At 39.9% G+C, this 20355-nt stretch overlaps 1 protein-coding gene across 1 annotated transcript; it reads right to left on the bottom strand.

Annotated features, from left to right (window-relative positions):
- Window positions 1-400: 400 nt before the first annotated feature.
- Window positions 401-20284, bottom strand: CNOT7 (CCR4-NOT transcription complex subunit 7). The gene is made up of 7 exons (XM_080392382.1): window positions 20136-20284; window positions 19056-19254; window positions 18563-18756; window positions 15458-15619; window positions 9381-9525; window positions 4537-4647; window positions 401-2104 (listed from the first exon to the last, which is right to left on the bottom strand). The coding sequence occupies exons 2-7, from the start codon at window positions 19170-19172 to the stop codon at window positions 1976-1978; spliced, it is 858 nt and encodes a 285-aa protein (XP_080248508.1). The 5' UTR covers window positions 19173-19254; window positions 20136-20284; the 3' UTR covers window positions 401-1975.
- Between the last annotated feature and the right edge of the window lie 71 nt (window positions 20285-20355).

The raw sequence follows: 20355 nt of genomic DNA on the forward strand, positions 1-20355 counted from the left end.
TCCACGCGTATGCAAGTTTTCCACATAAGCCACAAAAAGAATCCATCCTGTTTTCCAGTTAAGATAGTCCCAACGTTACCAAAGCCAAAGATAACCAAAGTTAAAGCTAGTCACCATCATCTAATGGATAATGGTATTAAAACAACTTACTAATGGGATTTGGATGCCTCAGTTGTACATTATAATTACCACTCTTGCAACTCAGGTCAGTGGGAATGAAGTGATGGGAAACACATGTACGGAATTCTGCTCTGGAAGTGGAATCAGTCAGCGAGCAGCAAGTTCAGTCATTTTATAAGGACCTGGAAGAGAACTATCATGCCTAAACAAAACAGAATACAGAACTGAATTGGCTAAATACACACATTCCTGGAAAAATTTTGCAACAAAACCACCAGTCTGTTGTTATGTAAGAAAACATTTCTTAGGCCTTTATTTACAAAAGCTTTAAAAACAAATACCCTCTGTTATGCAAATTATTTGTTGTTTAAAAAGGACCACCCGGTTACATCATTGTAACTCAATGAAAAAAGGTGTTTGATTTTTTGTTGTTAAGTACAAGGTAGAACAGAGTAATTTGGTGAACACTTGGGAGATTTGTCTACTATTGATTTCCATGTCAAACACGCACACACATACACGCACGCACACACAGGCACACAATGTTGCACATTCCGTCATTTCAGGCTAGTATTTTAGCTATTCAATACCAAAAATCCTTCCTGCACAACTGCTCTGTACACATGCTATGCAGAGTTAAGAACATACTTTAGGGTCCTTTAAAACAATACATCTAAAATATATTGCTAAGATATACTCAAAAATAAACTAGCATTACACTCCTCAGGTAACTTTATTAGCTATAAGTTATTTATATGTTGTTGTTTTACAACAAATATCTGTAACATCTGTCTTCGTAGCAACTACAAAACCCCACGATTTAATTGTCCTTCTAATTCAACCAAATAGTAATTTTTTCAGATCTTTGGGTTTTATCTTCAACTAAACTTACTTTCAAAAATCATGAAATCAAGTACATAATAAATATGACTTCATAAAAAACATCTGAGGTGTACATCACTAGAATAAAAGCTAGCAAGTTAATCAAGGGAAGTGTGCCATTACAAAACTCCTACTATTCCAATACCCTTCGATGCTTATTGGCAAAAATGCTAAAGTCATAGCTGTTCTTTTCCTGAAGGGTGTAAAGCTGTTTTTTCAAGCTTCTTTCCCCCATCACAGAGCGGTTTTAAAGCAGCAAGCCAACCAGAAGTTGACATGTGCAGGATGTGTCTGAAGATGACTTGAACACTAGTAAAATAACAGCAGTTACTATGATTTCAGTAGTCTGTTGTGCTTCAACAAACGGAGGTTGTGCAGCAAGTCGTGGTCTGTGGGTTGAGATACCAAGGAAATACAGCATGAAGCTGTTTAACTTGGCAGATGATTGTTTTCTAGCTGAGGGCAAAAGAAAAACCAAAACAAAACTTCAAATAAAACAGAGGATCTGAGTCAGAGTCACTCTCTAAAGTGCAAATTTGATGGTCCACAATCTTGAATAGCTAAAACGCCTGCATACTGGAAGGAACAGACATGAAAGTGGAAGTTAGTTACAATCAGTGCCAGTTAATTTGGAGGCGGGAGGGGAAAGAGACAAAAACTAGATCATCAATATAGTTAAGTTTACCAGACTATTCATTATGATTTAACTTTCTCCTCTCTGCCACACTGATTCTATACATGCTTCTTTACAAATGGGCTAGTTATGAGGCCAAAACGTAATCCAGAAAATTTTACATATCAATATTAAGATCAAAATCTGTGATAAGAACAGTCAGGTTTAGTATGTAGAAAGGCAGAAAAGAAAGTGTGCTGAGAAAAGGGGAAAAAAAGCCTTATTGTCCAAGGGGTTCAACCAGAGATAAAACCTATATACAAGCATGTGGAGGTCAAAAAGATGGCCTTTCATTTCATGTCATGACTGTTTGTTGGCTTCTTCTTCATATGCATTTCCTGTGCCGTTTTGTACATAAGATGACCCCGAACCAAGGCCGTATAAGTGGCCACAATATTTGGCATCGTCAATGTGATCTTCAAAGAACATCTAAAAAGTTAAGACAGACACAAATTATTGGCAAAGAAAAGGCTCAGTTTAAACAACTACAGAAAAGCTTTAAAATGTTACTTTCTTTTTAACATCAGATACCAAATCCCAAGGCGCAAAAGATAATATAATTAACACGGTAACGCACTTAATCTCAACACATTATCAAAATGTGCTACGTGACATGATTCTTTAAAGTAAATCTGCCAAGGAATACAATCAGCCCTCCTGTGCACCTTTCCTGATGAAATGGCCAAATGCAATGTGTTGATAATTTTGTATTATCAGTTATCACTTTTCTGCAAGTGCAACAAAGATATTTCTCCAACTGATTTCTGCGGAGTTTCTTGCAACAGGCATGTGCTTGGCACTCATCTGTGCCCATACCCTACCTACACCTCAGCGCTGCGATTTTCATCATGCTCTGTCTTTAAATGGAGGTATGCCGTGATGTATACTATAGAGGTTTGGGGGCAGGGACAATGTTTGATCACAACACCCATTACAAAGTTTAGAGAAATGCAGAAAGATGCATTTCCAGCTAGCTCCTCACACAGAGGGTGACTTTATTTAATAAGGAACAGCAAAATTAAAGTAAATGCCATACTAAGACTGCATTTACACCTCGCAAGAACTGCAAACAGAACCTTTCAGTGGAAGACACATGAAACCCCGTAATATTCTGATATTGTGTGAAGACACACATGTACGCAAAAATTTTTTACCCTAAAAACTTCACAGCAACCCTGGATATCCCAGTGGTTAACATTCTGAGTCATCGCCAGAATCATGCAGAAGCAGGGTGAATGCAATACACAGTCTAAACACAGAGGACTGCATATACCACACAAGCTGAAAACTTCCTTCAAGCTTTGCTCTTAGCAGCATGGTCTGAACGGAAAGTTCTGTACTGTAGGAATTGGAGACCTCAATTAAAAGTTTTAAAGCCCCTAGCAGCTCTCGAAGAAATAAACAGGTAGGGAAACCCTAGAACAACAGCTCTGCTGTAGTAGTATCAGTATTTAAGTATTTCTGATGGGGGGAAAAAAAAAAATAAAAAATATCAGTAACTTTTTGGCTGGCCCTCCAATACCCAGCAAGTTGCAACTCCAGCACAGCAAGTAGTAACAACATTTTATACCTCCAGAAGCATTGAAACAAAACTTTTTCACTCAAACTTATTGTTTAACAATCAGCTCTACTGAAGAGGCTTTAAAAATACACATTAAATCCATTTCCTCTGCTGACTGCTGTACCCTTATTTAGAAATACTGTATTTGCAAAGAATCTCTGAAAGTACTGAAAAAAATCATCATCGTTAATCTATCTCTGTTGGCTTATTTAAACAAGTGTTTTGCACTAAAACCCCCTCAGATTTCTACTTTTCCCAATAACAGCTTTTGGTGAACAAATTCAAGCAGCTAATTTGCCATCTAACACAAATGGCACCTCATTAAAGAAACAATCATAGGTTTCAACCTTTTCCTCTCCAAGCCTAAGATACTGCCTTTCCAGTTAGTTATGTTTATCATACACACATTTCCCCTTCCCCTTTATTTGCTCTGGATTTTGTTTCAAATTAAAGAGTGAAAGATTAACAATACCAGGCAGATGGCAGCGAGCCACGCTGGGCTGGGCTTGGACTGCACCAGAAACGCAATCCTCTCTATTGCATCTGCAGCCCATGGCCCGCTTGTAATTGTGGGTCCCAGCTGAGGCAGAACAGCGTGTTACGATGAGCACACCAGCTTAAGTCACAACATGACCTGTTCTCTCACCAGTATTTGTCAGAAACTTGTGGTCACTTTCTCCTTTATACAGAAGGTAGGTACCCAGCATACAATACTAAACCTATGACATTTGCTATTGCCATCTGTTTTGACATGGTAAATGACACTGAATGCCACGTTCAGATGCACTGGCATTTGTCCAGTGCAACTGCTTTCCAGAAGAGGCCTGTTCAACATTTGTTTGCTCTGCTAAAGGAGAATATCTTCCTGCTGTATGCAGACAAGTAGCAAGGAAATATGAAACTTGTAAGACCCGATTTCCCTTGCTGCAAACCTTGAATTGACTGAAGTACAATCTTTTAGAACCTCAGTTAATCTGTGCTTTGCTCAATAGTAAAGGAACAAATGCATGGACATCTTCCACAGCAGCCTGAAAGTCATTATTTAATATACCTGCAGCCTGGCACAGTCTAGAAACGGGAAGCAATACTCACTCAGAGCAGCTAAGCTGGGAATCAGCAGGGCTGGTTCACACTTACTCTGGGGAAAGCACAGGTGGTCTTATTTTTGTCAAGAGAAGTGGAACCCCTGAAGCCCTTCAGAGACCTCCCTAAAATATGGCAGACTTATTGGAATCAGCAATTCCATCTGACTATCACAGCACGTTACTATCATGGAGATAAACCCAATACATCCACCTACTTCTCTCATTTTGAAAAAGGCCATTCCTGTGAGTAAAGAATCAGATCCTGCCTGATGCTGTGGTCCTATCCTTTCCAGCTCTAACTGCTCAGCCACTTCTTGTAATCCACCCTGAAAAAGAAAACGTTCTTGTTAACTGCTGAAAAAAAATAAATCAGAAAACTGAACAGCTATATTTGGGAAAAAATCCGTTACATAAGTCATACAACCTCAGGTATATTATAACAATTGCACAGTAGCTGAAACAGTCATTATAGTAGATAAATACACACCTGGATAATCAGACTTTCAGTATCAATAGAAGCATTAGAATTCTGTATCAGTATTGATTAAATAAAGCCACATCTGTGACCAACGGAACTACTACTCTCTCATGTTCCATCCTCTCCAGTAACCAGCTGTCATTACTTAAGAAAACAATTTCTTCAAGATGCTGAAAAGAATGGCAACACTGAAGAAAACATGGTGTTCCTGCGCTCCTTCTATTCGAATGAAAATTTAGAAGGTAAAAACCTTGTTCTACAAACAGAAGGATTTGAGTGCTTAGAAACAAAGCACCCATATGCCTCCATGTGTTAGTATCGAGGTTTCCTTTGCAACAGACATTTTTCTTTCCACTTACCTTTCAACAATTGAGGCATTTTCAACTTCCCTTCACAAAAACTGAGAATATCCTTAAGTATCTAGAAGACTACAGGGAGTCCACAAAAATGGTTTCTAAACACCTGCTCTGTAACAAGTGGTTAAGTCAAAAGAGGAAGGAAGTGCCCGCTCCATCTCTACAAGACATTCTATCCCTCTCTAAAGTTTGTTTCATTAGCTGCCATAAGAGGACAGGGATAAAAACACGGGGGAGAATCCATCGCCTGCAACTATTTTCCAAGATACTGCAAATTCCATGGCCTAGCCAGCTTTTCTGTTAGAGATGTATATTTAATAGTCATACATATAATGAAACCTACTGCTTAAAAAGTATATAAACATCTCACATAAAAAAAAGGGAACAGTTTAAAACAGTCATTGCCTACTTTGAATGTTAATACACGGTTTAAAAGGACAGGCTGTGAAGCTGTAGACATCACTCCAAAGCTGCAAACCTACCTGCTCTTAAAAGTAAAACTTCTCCAGTTTTGAAGCAAATATTCCTCCCAACAAGCTTATGTCCCCTTAACTGCAGCGACTATATACACCTCTTTTAGTGCCCCCCAAACGGTAACGAAGCAAACCCATCAGAAGTTGATTTGGTTTTACACAGGTAACAGATCAGTTGCAGGAGAGACATGTTAGAGCATTAAAAGATTGCAGTTACAGTATAAGTACATAATTTTGTACATCAACTCTTTCTGTCAATCATTAAGCCATAAAGCTACTGGAAATAAGACTAAAGCACATGCACATTCTTTAAGATCTAGGAAGATCAAAAAAACCAAAGACAAAATCATTAGCGCTGCCACGATCTTTGCAACATGAAAATGTTGCACAGAGGCAATGCTTTGAAAGACAGGCTGCCTAATATCCAAGTTCAACTTTCCTTGTACTCTTAACCTGTTTCAAGTACAGGAAGGAAAGCAGTAAGAGGCAAAAGTGTTACAGTCAAAGTTAAAACTTACAGAACAATAAAAGTAAAGTCTGCCCTCTAAATCAGATCAGACGCTATTAAAATTCCTGTGAATCTTACGGCAACAGGTTTGGGTCCAGGTTTTTTTTTTTTGTTTAAGAAGAGGGAAGCTTCAGCAATGATGTTTCTAAGCAATGTCAACAAACCAACATGAAAACCTCGTACTGGTAAAGCTAGTTTTATTCTAGCTTGAGCAGCAGCAATAGTTTACGGAAGTTTAAAATAAGAGTGAGTCTATACACCACATAGTTAAGCACTGAAGCTAGCTTGTTTTCTTTATGAGCTTGGATACAACATTTCAACACTGCAAACCTGCTCAAGTTAATTAACTGACATTGTCCAAAACGTTCTGCAGGTTGGTGGGCAGCACAAAGAGGTGCACCTCAGATACAAGTACGTTCTCTGCTAACTTCAATAATGAGCTGTTAGAGGTTAGCACCAGCAGTTAGGCCCACACCCTTCCAAGGCACCATTTCCTACACCTAAACCATCTACTTCCACAAGCTATGAAGCAGCAGTGCCATCAGGTTCTGCTAGCTGAAAGAACATCTACTGTAGCTTCAAATAACTTTGAAGAAAAAGCACTTAAGAATAAAAATCAGTAGTATCTACACAGCAGCTGCAAGCTCTGGAATGTAGACTTAGTAATTCAAAATTTACATTAACAGCAGCCTATAGAAAAATGCTCTGAAAATAGTGCTTTTAATGTTATATATCTATTTGTAAATACATCACACACCACTTGTGTGTGGAACTTAGTCTGTAACTGGAATAATTACGGAATAAAATTTGGTTGCCTCTGAAGATTAGTAGGCTATTGAAATTCTTTCAGACAAGACTTCTGCACTCCAGATAGAACATTTTACTCTTGGAGGAAGAGGACTATTTCCTAATTTTCAGAGCATTGGTCTTTCAAGGAAAGGCCACAGAATGATTTACACAATCACACAACCACAGTCAACACAAGACCCGTTCAAACTCTTGCTTCATGGCACTGGTAACAGAGTTCATTGTTCTGTACAAACCCCCATATTAAAGTCTAGTTTCCAACAAGGTCTATAAGCCTACGTTACTTAGAGTTGCCATTACCATCAAAAAGTTTGCAGCTTTTCAGAGAAAAAGCAAGTGTTTAACCTATACTACGTTACTATCTCAAGTCGATTCCCAGTCTGCATGCCAGTAGAGTACATTCACACCCATGCAAGTTAAAGAGTAACATACTGTAAATTCACAGACTACCTAATTCCACAATAACAGCATCAAACAGCTTCCCAATCCAGAAAGGTATTTCTGTTCTCAATGCCAAAAATTCTTTTTGGGGTCTGCGGGGGCAGGGAGTAGGTAGGGGACCTACAGCAGGTCAGTGACTTTCTTATGAAAAGTTAAGACAAGTCAATAAAGGACAACTGCACAGCAGTTCAATTCACTGCAATTTAATAGAGATTGAAAGTGACACACATTAGGAGACAGTGCATGCATTTTTAGAGTCACAACACTGAACGTTTAGCAATTTGTTTCAGACAGCTACGCAGTACAGTACAAGTCAACCATCATTTCCTTGCTGGTAAATATGGAGGGGTAGGATAATTCACATCCCTTCCCCTGCTGATTACCAGCCTGCAGGTTAGGTGACAGGATCAAGATTTATTGCAGGAAAGCTGACCTTTTCAGCTCTGAAAAAGCAAAACGCTTATTCTTAAGCTTTGTTGAAATAAGACCTGTGAAGGCTTTTTTTTTGTTCCCCCCAAAAAAAACATTAGTGTCCTAAACAATACAGGCCACACACAACTGTTTTAATGAAATGACAGGAATTACAATCTCCTCCTTCCCAACCCCCCTGGGACTGTCACTCTGGAATGGTGACACAAAACATCATTCTGTCACCTTTCCTACATGGCTAAAGTTGGATTATGCTTTCTGTTCCTGTTAAGTGTGTTGCCATCACTAAGACACCAGATGCTTCATTCAGAGTAAGAAAGTGAAGGTGTTTTTTGTTTGGTGTTCCCCCCAATCCTCCCTTAAGACTTCTGAAGTTTATGAACATTTTTTCTTCTGGCCTCTGTACAAAAAAAAAAAACCAACTTGTTTCTACATGTTCTCTAATACTCAGCCATTTCCCCAGCTGATTACACCAATAACAACTCTAGATGAACACAGGTAGGTGTATTTTTCTTACTAACTGGAAGGGAGGTCTTAATTCTCAACATTAATTTGATTAACAACAGGATTCACACAATTTACTTCCCACACAAGTAGGCTGCTACTTAGAAGTAATACACTATTAGTTTATCTCAAAAACAAAGAGGACTACAAACCCCACACAGATCACTAGTTCAGCATGACACAGTGACAAGCGATGCCTTAGTTAGGATTTGGTTGTACTACAGTCAGTGTTCTCTTTTTCCTGCACGTTCTTATTAAGAAAGCCTAGAGAATTGAGTTACTTTCCATAAAAGCAGCAAGTCATTAATTGCCTCTGATGAACGATGCACCTCATTCCAGTAGCAGTCCAGACTGTTAAAAGTTCTTTGGCAAGTAAAGCTGTTAACAATCCCTGCAGCATCTTTCTTTCACTTGCTGTCTTCCCCTTCACAAACTTAAGTTCCAGTTTCCATTCCTCCTCCAGTCCAATAAAGCATCCAAATTTTATGTCTGATACAGTAAGCCAATTAGTAGCCCCGCTGGCCTGACACGAGAGATTAGTTTCTAGTACTGCATTTTTTTCTCCTAGAAGTCACATGTTGTCCCTGAACATACGCTGTTGTTTATCTTTCCTTACGGGGCCATCTGAAACATTCTTCGCTCCATTCCTCTTCCCAAGACACTTCCACAGCATCATCGTTGCAATTACCTTTGCCAAGGCGACTGCAGTCCTTTAGTGGACTGCACAATAAGGAAATAAGATTACATGAAACCCATCAATTCTTATAGCTTAAGAAGTGAAAGATTAATTCCAAACATGGGTTTATCATCTGTCAGCAAAAACCTGGCACTGCAAATATAGTATCAACATGTTATTTTTAATGGGTAAGAAGTTACAAAAATTGCTCCTGCCTCCTTCTATCAATAGCCTTTAATATTAAATATACAAAGCTTCAGACAATGGTTAATAGGTATTGCCAAAACAAAACCAGAAAATAAAAATATAAAACCTAAGTATTTTTAAGCACGAAGTACTCTGTCTTCAAACCCAAAATTTGTTCTGAACCATTAATAAATTACCTACCTTCAGATTTTTGCAGCTCTTCATGAGATATTTTACGTCGTAAATGACAGGGAAAAACAATCGCAGTATCTCAAAGAAGTCCAGCTCTTCTTCAGGTAAATTAGAGTTTGTCAGGATTTTGATTAGATAGCCGAAGTCATATCCGCTGCAAATTAATATCAAAAACAATATAAGCACATAACTTAGAAGCATCCTTCTCACTTCCTACAAGACTTTATTACACATTAACAGGCCATTTTGCTTAATTTTGATGCAATTAAGACTGACTCTTACAAAAGACTAAACCTCAGTGCAAATGGCCCCATTGCACATTCCAGAGAAAACATTTTAATTTAGTCTTAATGAGGCCAAGTGAAACAGCAAACAGATCTGCCTAGAGGAGTTTCTCTAAATCCTGAAACAAGGTAGTGCTGCTGGGGCTTCATCTGGTAACAAAAACTTACACCAGAAAGACTCCTAGCTGTTTCCTTTGACACAGACTAGAATTTCTTACTACAAACTGAGCAAAGACAGAGACTTCTGCAGTTTTTGAAAACTGAAAGATTCAAGAGTTTCCAGAGCAAACCCATGTTTATGTCTGGAGGCAAGTTTCACTCTCAGCAACTAAGAAAAGGTGACTGTCTTTCAACTTCCCCAGTTAAATCAGCACAGTCAGACAACTGAAACCTTTAATATCTTGTAAATGATTACTCTTTTTGGAGGCAAGGACAGAGTAAATTGAAAAAATTTTGTGTGCATGCGTAAGCAGAAAGCAGCAAGATAACAGAGCATTACAAGTTTGGTAGAAGAAGCTGAGTGTGTGCGTGGTGGAGAGAAGAGTTTGGAAAGACCTTCTCAATAGCTTGACTGAGGAAGGAGGACACAGGAACGAGGTATGGCAGTAAAAGGGGAAAATGTACTTTTACAAAGGGTTATGAGAGGAAACAAAGGATTTAAAAGCACAGGAAAGACAGATGCTAAATATTAAGCTGGACAGAACACCACAACAAAAAGCAGTGATAACTAGTTATCTTTTTCCCTAGGAAGGCAGAAATTACACAACAGATTATTCACGATCTGATCGTGATTCAGACTGGTTCTGATCCCTTGTACTTGCAGGACTGCTCATGCACAAACGCACAGAGATAGACAGGGGACTGATGTTCTGTTGGTTATTAGGTCTGCATCGAACGAAATCAGTTCCTAGACTTCACTAACATGGAATTTTAAAAATGCCCGTACTAACAAAAATTGAGACATGCAGTGTGGCTGCCTCTACTGAAGGCTGCATCAGTTTTGCTGCTTGAAGTTTAGCATATAGCTGAGAGAATTCAAGTGAACTGGTGGTCACCACAGACTCCGAATTCCCAGTTTAAGACTTCATGTTTGTTCTTGGTTATAAGAGGATCATACTTAAACCCAAGAATTTAGCAACATGGTGAATACTGACCTAGATCACTGCGATGAACTAGAACTCTGAGATCAGCAATACAGAACACAAATCAGTTAAGAGCCCTGTACTACTGATACTGTGGATATTTAGCACGCACAAAGAATGGTGACTTCTGATGTAGCTCAAGGCTTTAGCTTGCCTACCCAATGTAAAGAGGATTGCTTTTTCTACCTTTTGTATACAATGGGATTCTCTGCGTTATCTCTATCTTAAGAATTTCTAGACAAAGGGTAGAAAGTCTTGAATATACTGGGAATGAATGGTTTTCTAGAAGTCCATTAATGCAAAATATACAAAAAGTACAAACTACTGCAGTTCTCCCATGGGGGTTTCCAGTGCTCTGAACAGGAATTTCATGTCAAATGAATTCTGCACTGCATCTGGTGCTTTGAAGCTGTACTGGCAGCACTCCAATCTCCATAGCAGCAGCCACTGGCCAGGGAGCAAAGGAGTCAAAGATAAAGAAGGATTTCAGCCAAGTCTCACAAAGTAAAAACCTGTAGTATACTTGCAAAACAGTAGTTCAGAAGGTTAATTTTATTAGATCACCTATTGGGCAGGGAGGGAGGAAGAGATAGGGAAGCCTGTATCAGCATAAAGCCCTCTATAGAAAAAGAAAATAAAAGTGCCACATGAGCAAAAAAGACTGTTCAGGATTAAGGAGACATATGACATGCTCCTCTAGAGATTAGAGAGCTTATTAACTCCCTGAGTTCCTGACACCAGTCATCCTTGTGGCTCAAGTGTAACAGCCATATTAAAACTTTTACACTGAATAAACAGTGCTCATGCTTCTTTTCTTAAAAGAGTTATGTTTTTTACTCCCCTCCTCTTCCAAAAAACAAACACACAAACAAAAAGATTAATTTACTATTTGTATTGAGAGGGAGCAGGCTATCACAAATTTGCAATTTCTACAAATAATTTCCCCCCTCCCTCCCCTGGAGATTGTAACAGATTCTTTCATTCTGGGTCTGCATGCAGAAAGAGGGAACAGTGGATTTAACAGGTATGACTACCCTTGCATGACAGCATTCAGTCAGGTATCTGTTCCTGGATCCCAAGCATGGGTTAGTTTTAGTGAGCTCAGCCAAATGACGTCTCACATTCTTTAAGTTCCACCTGCTTACACTTAGTTCCATTGTGCTCCTCCCTACAATCATCACAAACCACACTATATTTACTATCACAATGCAGTATCAAGGCATTTGCTTAATCTTTTTAGTATACTTTCCAGGGGCAGTATGCTACAGTCATCCAAGTTTACACAAACATAAGAACTGTTACCCCAATTCAAGACTAATACATACCTAGTTCAAAAATCTTTGAGTGACCACTGCTGAAAGCTAACAGAAGGGTAAGAAAGTCCAGCGAGCAATTATGGAATTACCTGCTCATTAAAGAAGTTTTCTTCTGATCCTTGAACAGGCAATTAGCGGTTGGTTTACACCCTGAAGCACACAGGCTTCCTTTCCTTGAAAAGCTTTCACCATTTCCACTATGATCACCTAAAGTTACTTAGTGCAGCTTGCCACAATCCCTGGAGCTATACAGCAACTTAAACACCCTTACAGCCACGTTTCACTCTTTTTTTACTGAACAGGAACCGCTGTAGGCAACAAGACCATAGAAAAGATCAAACATATCTGTATTTCTTTCCCTTACTATACGGAAATAATTCAGATAGCCAATTAACAATGACTTCTACTCAAGCACCAACCATCTCTGACATAAATCAAAACCTGACAGAGCTGAGAAAGCTTTACTTCATTTTATAACTGGCTAATAGAAATGAGCCAACAGATAAAATTTTTCTGAATTCAGTTAGACACACATGATAATTGAAGTAGAATAGCTTGGAACTTTCCAGATTCCCAAAACCCTCTGGGTTAAGAGACATGTTTGCACAGAGCCTCCAGAGGTAGACTGAGGAGGCTGCACACAGGTGGACACTCAAAGCTTCAGCAGACCAATCAACTGAACAGCCACAAAAGCAGCATCTGAGCTGTTCTGTTTTATAATTCGTTAAGACTGCCAAAACACTCAAGCTCTCTTGACTGTGACAAGAATCAGGAATCCTGGGCTTTTCCCTTCTCTTCCATCAACTCAAATACATTTTAAACACACACAAAAAAATTGTTATATACGGCAACTGCATCAACCTGTGACAGTGCAAATGTTTCTTTGCTCATGCCTGGCAGAACTGCAGGTCCACACAGATTTGCCAATAGGTCAGGATGCCAAGGGAGCTACATCAAACACAGAGATGAAATGCACACAAATGAAATTATCTGAGAACCTAAAAGCTTAGAAGCAAGCTATGTAAGAGTTCAAGGAAATCAAAGACTGGGAAATGAAACTAAAACATAACCTCACAATGAGAAGGAAGTAATTCCCCTCTGCCCACTTCCTAAGAAACTCATAAATTTTGAGGGTTAGTAGATATTAAAGCATTTTAAGGAAATAGCTGCTGACTGTGCTATTGCTGCTATCAAGCACAGTTTTTCCAGTAGTCAAAGAAATATTGCAAGGAAAGTCTACATGAAAAATTTTCAAATGAGCTCTCCCCCGTTTAACTTTCCAATGGTAGAACATAATCAGCCCAAGACACATTTAGAAACAGCTGTTTACTGTTCTTTGTGGCACATTTTATGTGACCCAAACTCATTTATAGCTTTGTGCCATCTTAGCTTCCTCAGAACATAACCCACCACCCCAGGGTTTTGTGCTGCAGATGGTAACAACATGCTCTGTCAAGCACAAAAGCCTTTAAAACACTCTCTGACTTGAAGCAGGCTTGCAGATAATCAATGTTTGACAAACACTTGCTGGAATAGCTGTCTTCAGAGGATTTCTGAAGAGATTTCCAGTCAAGTACACAGCAGAAACTCATTTTAATACAGACGACACTGGACTTCTAATAAAGCCATCCCAAAAACCCTCCACAAGTGCACTAGCTAAAATGGTATTATTGCACATAGTATACACTACACTTCAACCAGCATACTAGCTGGGAATCATGCACAATCAATATAATTATGCTTTAAAAAGAATCTCTAGTGTAGAAATGGCTCGGGTATTCTTTTGCTAGGATAGCTTACCCTGGGCCCTTAAAGCTATCATGCAATATTCAAAAACCACCACTTTGTAGCTGTAGCTGCTTCTACGTGGCAGTGTCTGTTGATGTACCGGTCACACACCTAACACGCCTCTGCGGCCCTTCTCCTGAACCATCCAAGTTACTTTACTGTAGTCAAGTGTAAATCACAAATACACATGTAAGAGCCTATAATAATGGGTTTAAGAAGTTGAAAGGAACTTAATTCACTAATTTAGCCTTTGTAGTTATTTTTGACACAGTTCATGGCATTCTTGTTCCAGTACTTTTCCCCAGGATGCTACCCTAGTAGCAAGAGAGCAAGAGTAAGATTATTTTGGAGTCATATTGTGAGTTGAGACAGCTGCAAGTGGAAGATCTAGGCAGATTAGGTGACAAGCATACTCAAAAGAGGATTCCCTTTTTTTTTTTTTTAACTGTCTCTTCTTTTTTTCTCCCCTCCCTGTGGGAAGGTAGTCTAACACTTTCTACAGAGCAAGTCAAAATGATGACTTCTGCAACAGGCTGTTATATGCACCTTTCTACTACTATTTTACATTCCTTGCTGAAGCAATCCTTATTTTTCAGTTGGTTAGTAACAAACATTTCTCTAATTCCATGTGACTTTCTCTCCTCCAAACCCCCCTCCAAGATTTAATACTTAAAGATGAAGAATTTGAGTTTTTTCTAATTTAGTCATCTCCATATTACCACCTACTACCAATGTAGCATGCATGATAGGAATAAGGCTGTAAGGAAATGGCTAGTCTCAACTAGAGATTCAACTACCTTTGTTGACTTGCTTGGCAGCCAGCATTTAAGATGTCAACTTGATGTCACTACATAGCAACAAGCCTTTAAAGACACTGTTGCTTGCAAAAAGTGCAAAATACCTCTGGCATATAGTTGACTATACAATGACTACTGCCTGAGTTTTAAAGTGTTAGATCTTACTAACACCCAAAGATCTTTTGCAACTTGATAGATTAGCATTCGCATTTCTGCTTCTACTTGGAAGATGAGTTCCTGTGATGGAATAAATAGTAAAATATATTAATTACTGCAGCTAGAATTAAGGCTTATCAGAGCTCTCCTTCCAAACAGTAATTTTCAGCTGTCCAGATTATCAGGAGATTAAAAACAAATTTAAAAGTGCTTTATAAAACTCTTCACTGATAAGTCTGCAGTCTCTCCCATGAGACAAACAATATTTGCTCACGAATCACTTAGGAATAGTTTGCTTTTATCGTTGTTATTAGTACTTGCACGTGTGATACTAAAACGTACAGTGCCACCTGCTGGGTTAGGAGTTTCATGGTTTTCTGGTTTACTGTTCCCTGGTTCCAGCATAAACACCAAAAATAAAACACCAGTATAACCCTGCATGGTCTATACTTCTGATACAGAATGGTGCTATAGGTATTACAGCAGAAGTATTTTCTAAGTCTTGCCAACCAAGATATACCACTCAACACAATATGCGAAATCCAAGCTCTCGAACTCAATAATCAAAATTGAAAACACAAATACTTAACATGCAGAATTTACCTGTGAAAGGAAAGCCACTTGACTCCTTCACACAGTACAACTCCTGATGTCATAAGCAGTTCCGCAAAGTACTGTGTCTCAATTCCTTCTTCTTCATGCTTTTTAAACTGAATACCAGATGTCGTCAACAGTTCGATAGAGTCCTGGGCATACATATCTTCTCTAGAGAGAGAGAAAGGAAAAGTAAAAAGCTCAAGTGATTACAAACCTACCGATATTTCTTTTTGGTGTTCATTCCACAGACTTCACCAGGACAGAGCAGGAACAATTTGACTTTGTTCTGTGATAACTGCAGAACCAACCAACTAGCATTTCACCATTCCCAGCACCTCCATTCTCACCCTCTTCATAATTATCTAGTTCCTCCTACTCTTCCAGTTACCTAGAATTTCCCTTTCACAAATTCACAGAGGAAAGTGAACACATGAAAGCAGCTATTTCAGCTAATAAGATCCATTACTTGAACTACACCAAATGTAAATGTTTAGACACATGCTCATCAAAGTTTCCTTCTCCCTGCAACTGGAAACTGAGTACCTGCTCCATTTAGTCAATCCTTAAAATTCAGATAGCCTAATGTTTTCTTTCTAAACAACCAACCTCAATTTTAATAGCCATGTTTTGGACCTGAAATTTAACAGAATAGAAAAAAATTCTTCTACGCCTTGTATGATCCCCTCTTATCCCTGTATTTATTCCCTTTACCACTAACATTTTTGAAAACTCTTAAGGATTCTGTGATGAAATGGATGGTGGTCTTTTTTTTTTTCCCTAAGGTTTTATCTATAGCATCATAACAGATACACAGAATGGTTAACTGAAAAAACAAATGCAAAAGTGGGTCTATTTAGAAGATTATTTGCATTACTGTTCACAACATACTATTCCACAAAGTATCTTCAGTGTAGTTTTCAGTTCTAATAAAAAAACAACCAAAACAAAACACAAATAACCTAACATAGACAAAACAACCAATATATCAAACAAATATTAGATTCCGTCATAAACGTAATATTCCTTATTCCTAATAGCAAGTCATCATTCAACAGAACACAGCTATGTTCTCAAGATGTGTTGTATTTTTTGCCTTCCCTCCCACACAGCTGCTCATTCCGTCTCCAGCTTTAAGAAATTAGATTCCCAACACCTGTCTATCTCCATAACATATTAAAGAACTCATCCAAAACAAACATGCCTGTTTTACAAAACAAAATTTTAATTCTAGTTTGTTGCTCTGCACTAATCAGGTGGATAGTTAGTTTAGAGAAATATTTATGCTCTTTAAGAAGCACACTAGAACAAGATCTGGCTGGAACCACACACAAAAAAAATACCTTCTAGGAACAGCCAACAGCTGTTTTGCTTTAGGAGCAGAACACTTGGCATAGTGCCACTTCCCAAAAGGAAGTTTAGAAACAGACAAAAATAAGTCATTTCTTCACCCACGTGAAAAAAAGCAAACCCTCATGTTCCATGCAGCACTTACCTGGTTTACCTTTTTGTAAAAAATCCCCCCAGTGAACTAGTACCAAGTTAGTTAGGCGACTACCTGTATCTTGCCTTACTGAGCTGTCCTATCTATGCAGCATCTAGCACAAACAGATGGAAAACGACTTTTGTTTTCAGTTGCTTGACATTAAGTAGACCTTTGAAGGTCACTCAGAAAATAAAACATAACAGAGGCTCTTCTTCCCAGATCACAGTCTGGAATTTATTCATTCCTCCTCCTTCTCTGTAGTTAGCAGAGTTAGTGTATTCTTCTATCGAGACAATAGATAATGTCTACCCAGCATTTATATGGCCAGGTAAGTTTAGAGATACCAAAATATCCAATCTGCACTTCCTTTTAAGAGGTGCTTCAAACAAAACTAAAAAGACTATGACATTCTTCAGACAAAATTGATTTGTGACAAGCCACAGGAATGCTTATTTCAACAAGCAGAAAGATCAAGGGAGCGCGCAGCAGATTTTTTCCTTTTAAGAACCCTGATTACTTTGAAAACAAGTCTTTTTATCTGCAGAAAAGAAAAGGTCTGTTCTCTAAACCTCCTTTGTAGACTGCAGTTTTAACTCATGTATATCAAGCTGTCCAGTGATCAGCTTGTAACACAACTGCCAAAAACCTAAAGCCTTCAACACATTTAGGTTTGAGAAGTGTTTGCACTGATAGGCAGGCCCTATGAAAACCAATTATGTTTACTTTGGGCAAAAAATTCAAGATACTACTAACCTTGTCAACTACCTGCTAAAGATATGATTAGAACTCCACCCCACATTAGAACTGTCTCATCCCGCTGGAACAGTTAAGTTGATCACTGATAAAAACCACATTGTGAAATAAGGTTCACAAGACTATTCCCACAGATAGCAAAAATCTTTTTTTAAACGGGAAATATCAACTTTTAATTAATTTTAATTTTCAATTAACCAACAAAATGCAGAACAAAAGTCTCCACAGGAGTTATGCTATAGAATCAATAACCCCTTTCAACCTATTATGGAAGAAAATTAAAATAAAGCAGCTTAATAGCATCAGTTGGTTTGAAAACACAAGAAAAGCTGCTGCAGTATTAAAAGGTTGACAGTATTTTACCTAGAATATTATCTAGAACTTGATGTGAGTCTTTTAGCAAGAACAATGTTATTTTAAAGAGAACAGAGCACAGTTTGGAACTTGCTGATAGCATTTGTAACACTCAGTAACTTTACTTTTTTTTCCTTCACAAGTTGGTATTTCCGATTTATAAAATATTCAAAGAAACAAGTGACTTCTGTAACAACTAGTAAGAGTTAAACCAAGTTAAGGTAGAAGCACTCTGAAACATTAAATATGAGAATGCAGAGCTAAATCTTGCGCTAAGTATAAATGCCTTTTTAAAGCTTCTATTGAAATTGCTTCGCATAGTTTTACCAAATTACCAACAGTAAAGAGACTACACAGAAGTGAGGGAAGAAAACACATGTTCGGCTGACAAAAGTTTTCCTCACATAAAGAATCTATGGTATTCCAATCAGACAGAAAGAATTGTTATAGCTTTCACAACTTGTAATACATTTCAGTAAGCCAGAAACATACATTCAACAGCACAGACATTTAACACTTACGTTAAATTAAATTTAAAATTGAACTGCCAAGTTGAAGTTCCTGGAGGGTATTCTCCTTGCTCGTTCATAAATGTCAGTCCTAGTTGAATTATTTTTAGCAAGTCTACATTGCAGCGTAGTAACTGGTACTGATAGTCGGCATTGCTCCTGAATTCTCCAATAGGCCTTGCAACTACTCCTGGGAATTCTGTATCCTGTAAGAACAGAATTAAAACTTCAACTTCAATAAAAAATTACCTTGACCATTTTTAATAAAACATACTTTAAGCATCTAACAGTTTAATAGCTGAGGAGCACTGTGTGTAGATTTAGCTTTCAAAAAGGCAATCGATTAGGCTACTCATGCTCCTACAGCATTAGTTCAACATTAAGAATCCATTATTCTTTCAACGAAAAGGGATGAACAAGTTTATAGCTTCATTTTACTAACATAAGATTAAGTAAACACTTTTTTTCCAGTAACGTGCCAGATAAACACGAAGTGCCCACCTACCATAGCTACATAGTTATACTTCCGTATAACTTGGCGAATTTTCTTCATCTCTTCATCCAAGTTACAAGCCCAAACTTCACAGATTCTTTGGCTATGGTCTACGGTAGCTGCTGGCATAGTGGGGGGCTTTAGAGACCATACATCAAAAGTTACACTTGACCGAGGATCAGTTTCATAAAGAGGACTTTATATTTTTAACCTAAGACACAAAGAAAGTATCAAAGTGTAAATTTTTATTCTTCATAAATCCAAAACGATACTTAAAACACCAGGATGGAGCTTTACTCTTCAGAATTTCATAAAAGCAACACAACATCACCACCGATACCACGCCAACTTTAGTTGGGGGAGCTCAGATTACTATCCGGAACTAAAACCCTACGATTTTGTTACTAACTTTATCTCTCGCACAAAGCCAGGCAAACCAGCAAGGCGCACTAGTTCAACAGATAACTGCGATACCTGACCCCACAAGCGTTAACTCCCCCCCGGCTTCGAAGAGCAGCACGTTCCTGCGGATCCCGCGGCTGCGCGCAACATGAAACGAAGCGGCAAAGCGACTGTTAGCGCCGCGCCAGGCTGGGGGGCATTGCGGACGAGAAACGGCCGCCCAAGCGGGCGCCTCCCCAGCCAACAGGGGCTCTTCCAGCTCGTTACAGGCCCCACCAAACCGGCGAGGGGAGCCAAGGGCCCGAACCGCGGCGCGAACGCCTCGGACCCGCGCCCCGCCTGGGCTCCCGGGCGCCTCCCTGCGCGTACGGGGCCTTAAGAGCGCCCGCGGCGCCGCGGAGCCCGCCCCGCACGGCGGCGCCCCTCCACGGGGGCAATTAGGGCGAGGCCGGCCCGGCTCACGCCCCCCGGCCCCGACCCAGCGCGGACAGGCTCCGCTCCCGCCCCCGCCGGCAGCCGCGCGGCCCGCCAAGCCATCCCCCCGCGGGCCGTAGCGGCTGCCGGCCGGGCCGCAGGGCCTCCGCGGGGCTGCCTCGGCCCCGAGCGGGGCACGGCTAGGCCGAAGGGAGAGGGGTACCGGGCAGCTCTCGGGCCGCTCCCCCCGCCCGCCCCCGCCCCCCGCTCACTCACGCTGTCGGCCGGGCCGGGCCGGGCCGCGGCGGGTCTGGCGAGGCCCCGCGGCGGCCCCCGACGCCCCACAGCCGCCAGTCGCCGCGCGAGACGCAGGAAGCGCTGCCCCCGCCGCACAAAGCCATTACATCATCGCCGCGCCGCGGCCTTTCCCCCCTCACCTCTGACCGGCGGCGGGGGCGCCAATCACCGGCCGCAGCGCGCTCCCTCCGCCCCGCCC

The sequence above is a fragment of the Falco punctatus genome (genome assembly GCF_963210335.1).
Source record: "Falco punctatus genome assembly, chromosome: 1".
Taxonomy (NCBI): domain Eukaryota; kingdom Metazoa; phylum Chordata; class Aves; order Falconiformes; family Falconidae; genus Falco; species Falco punctatus.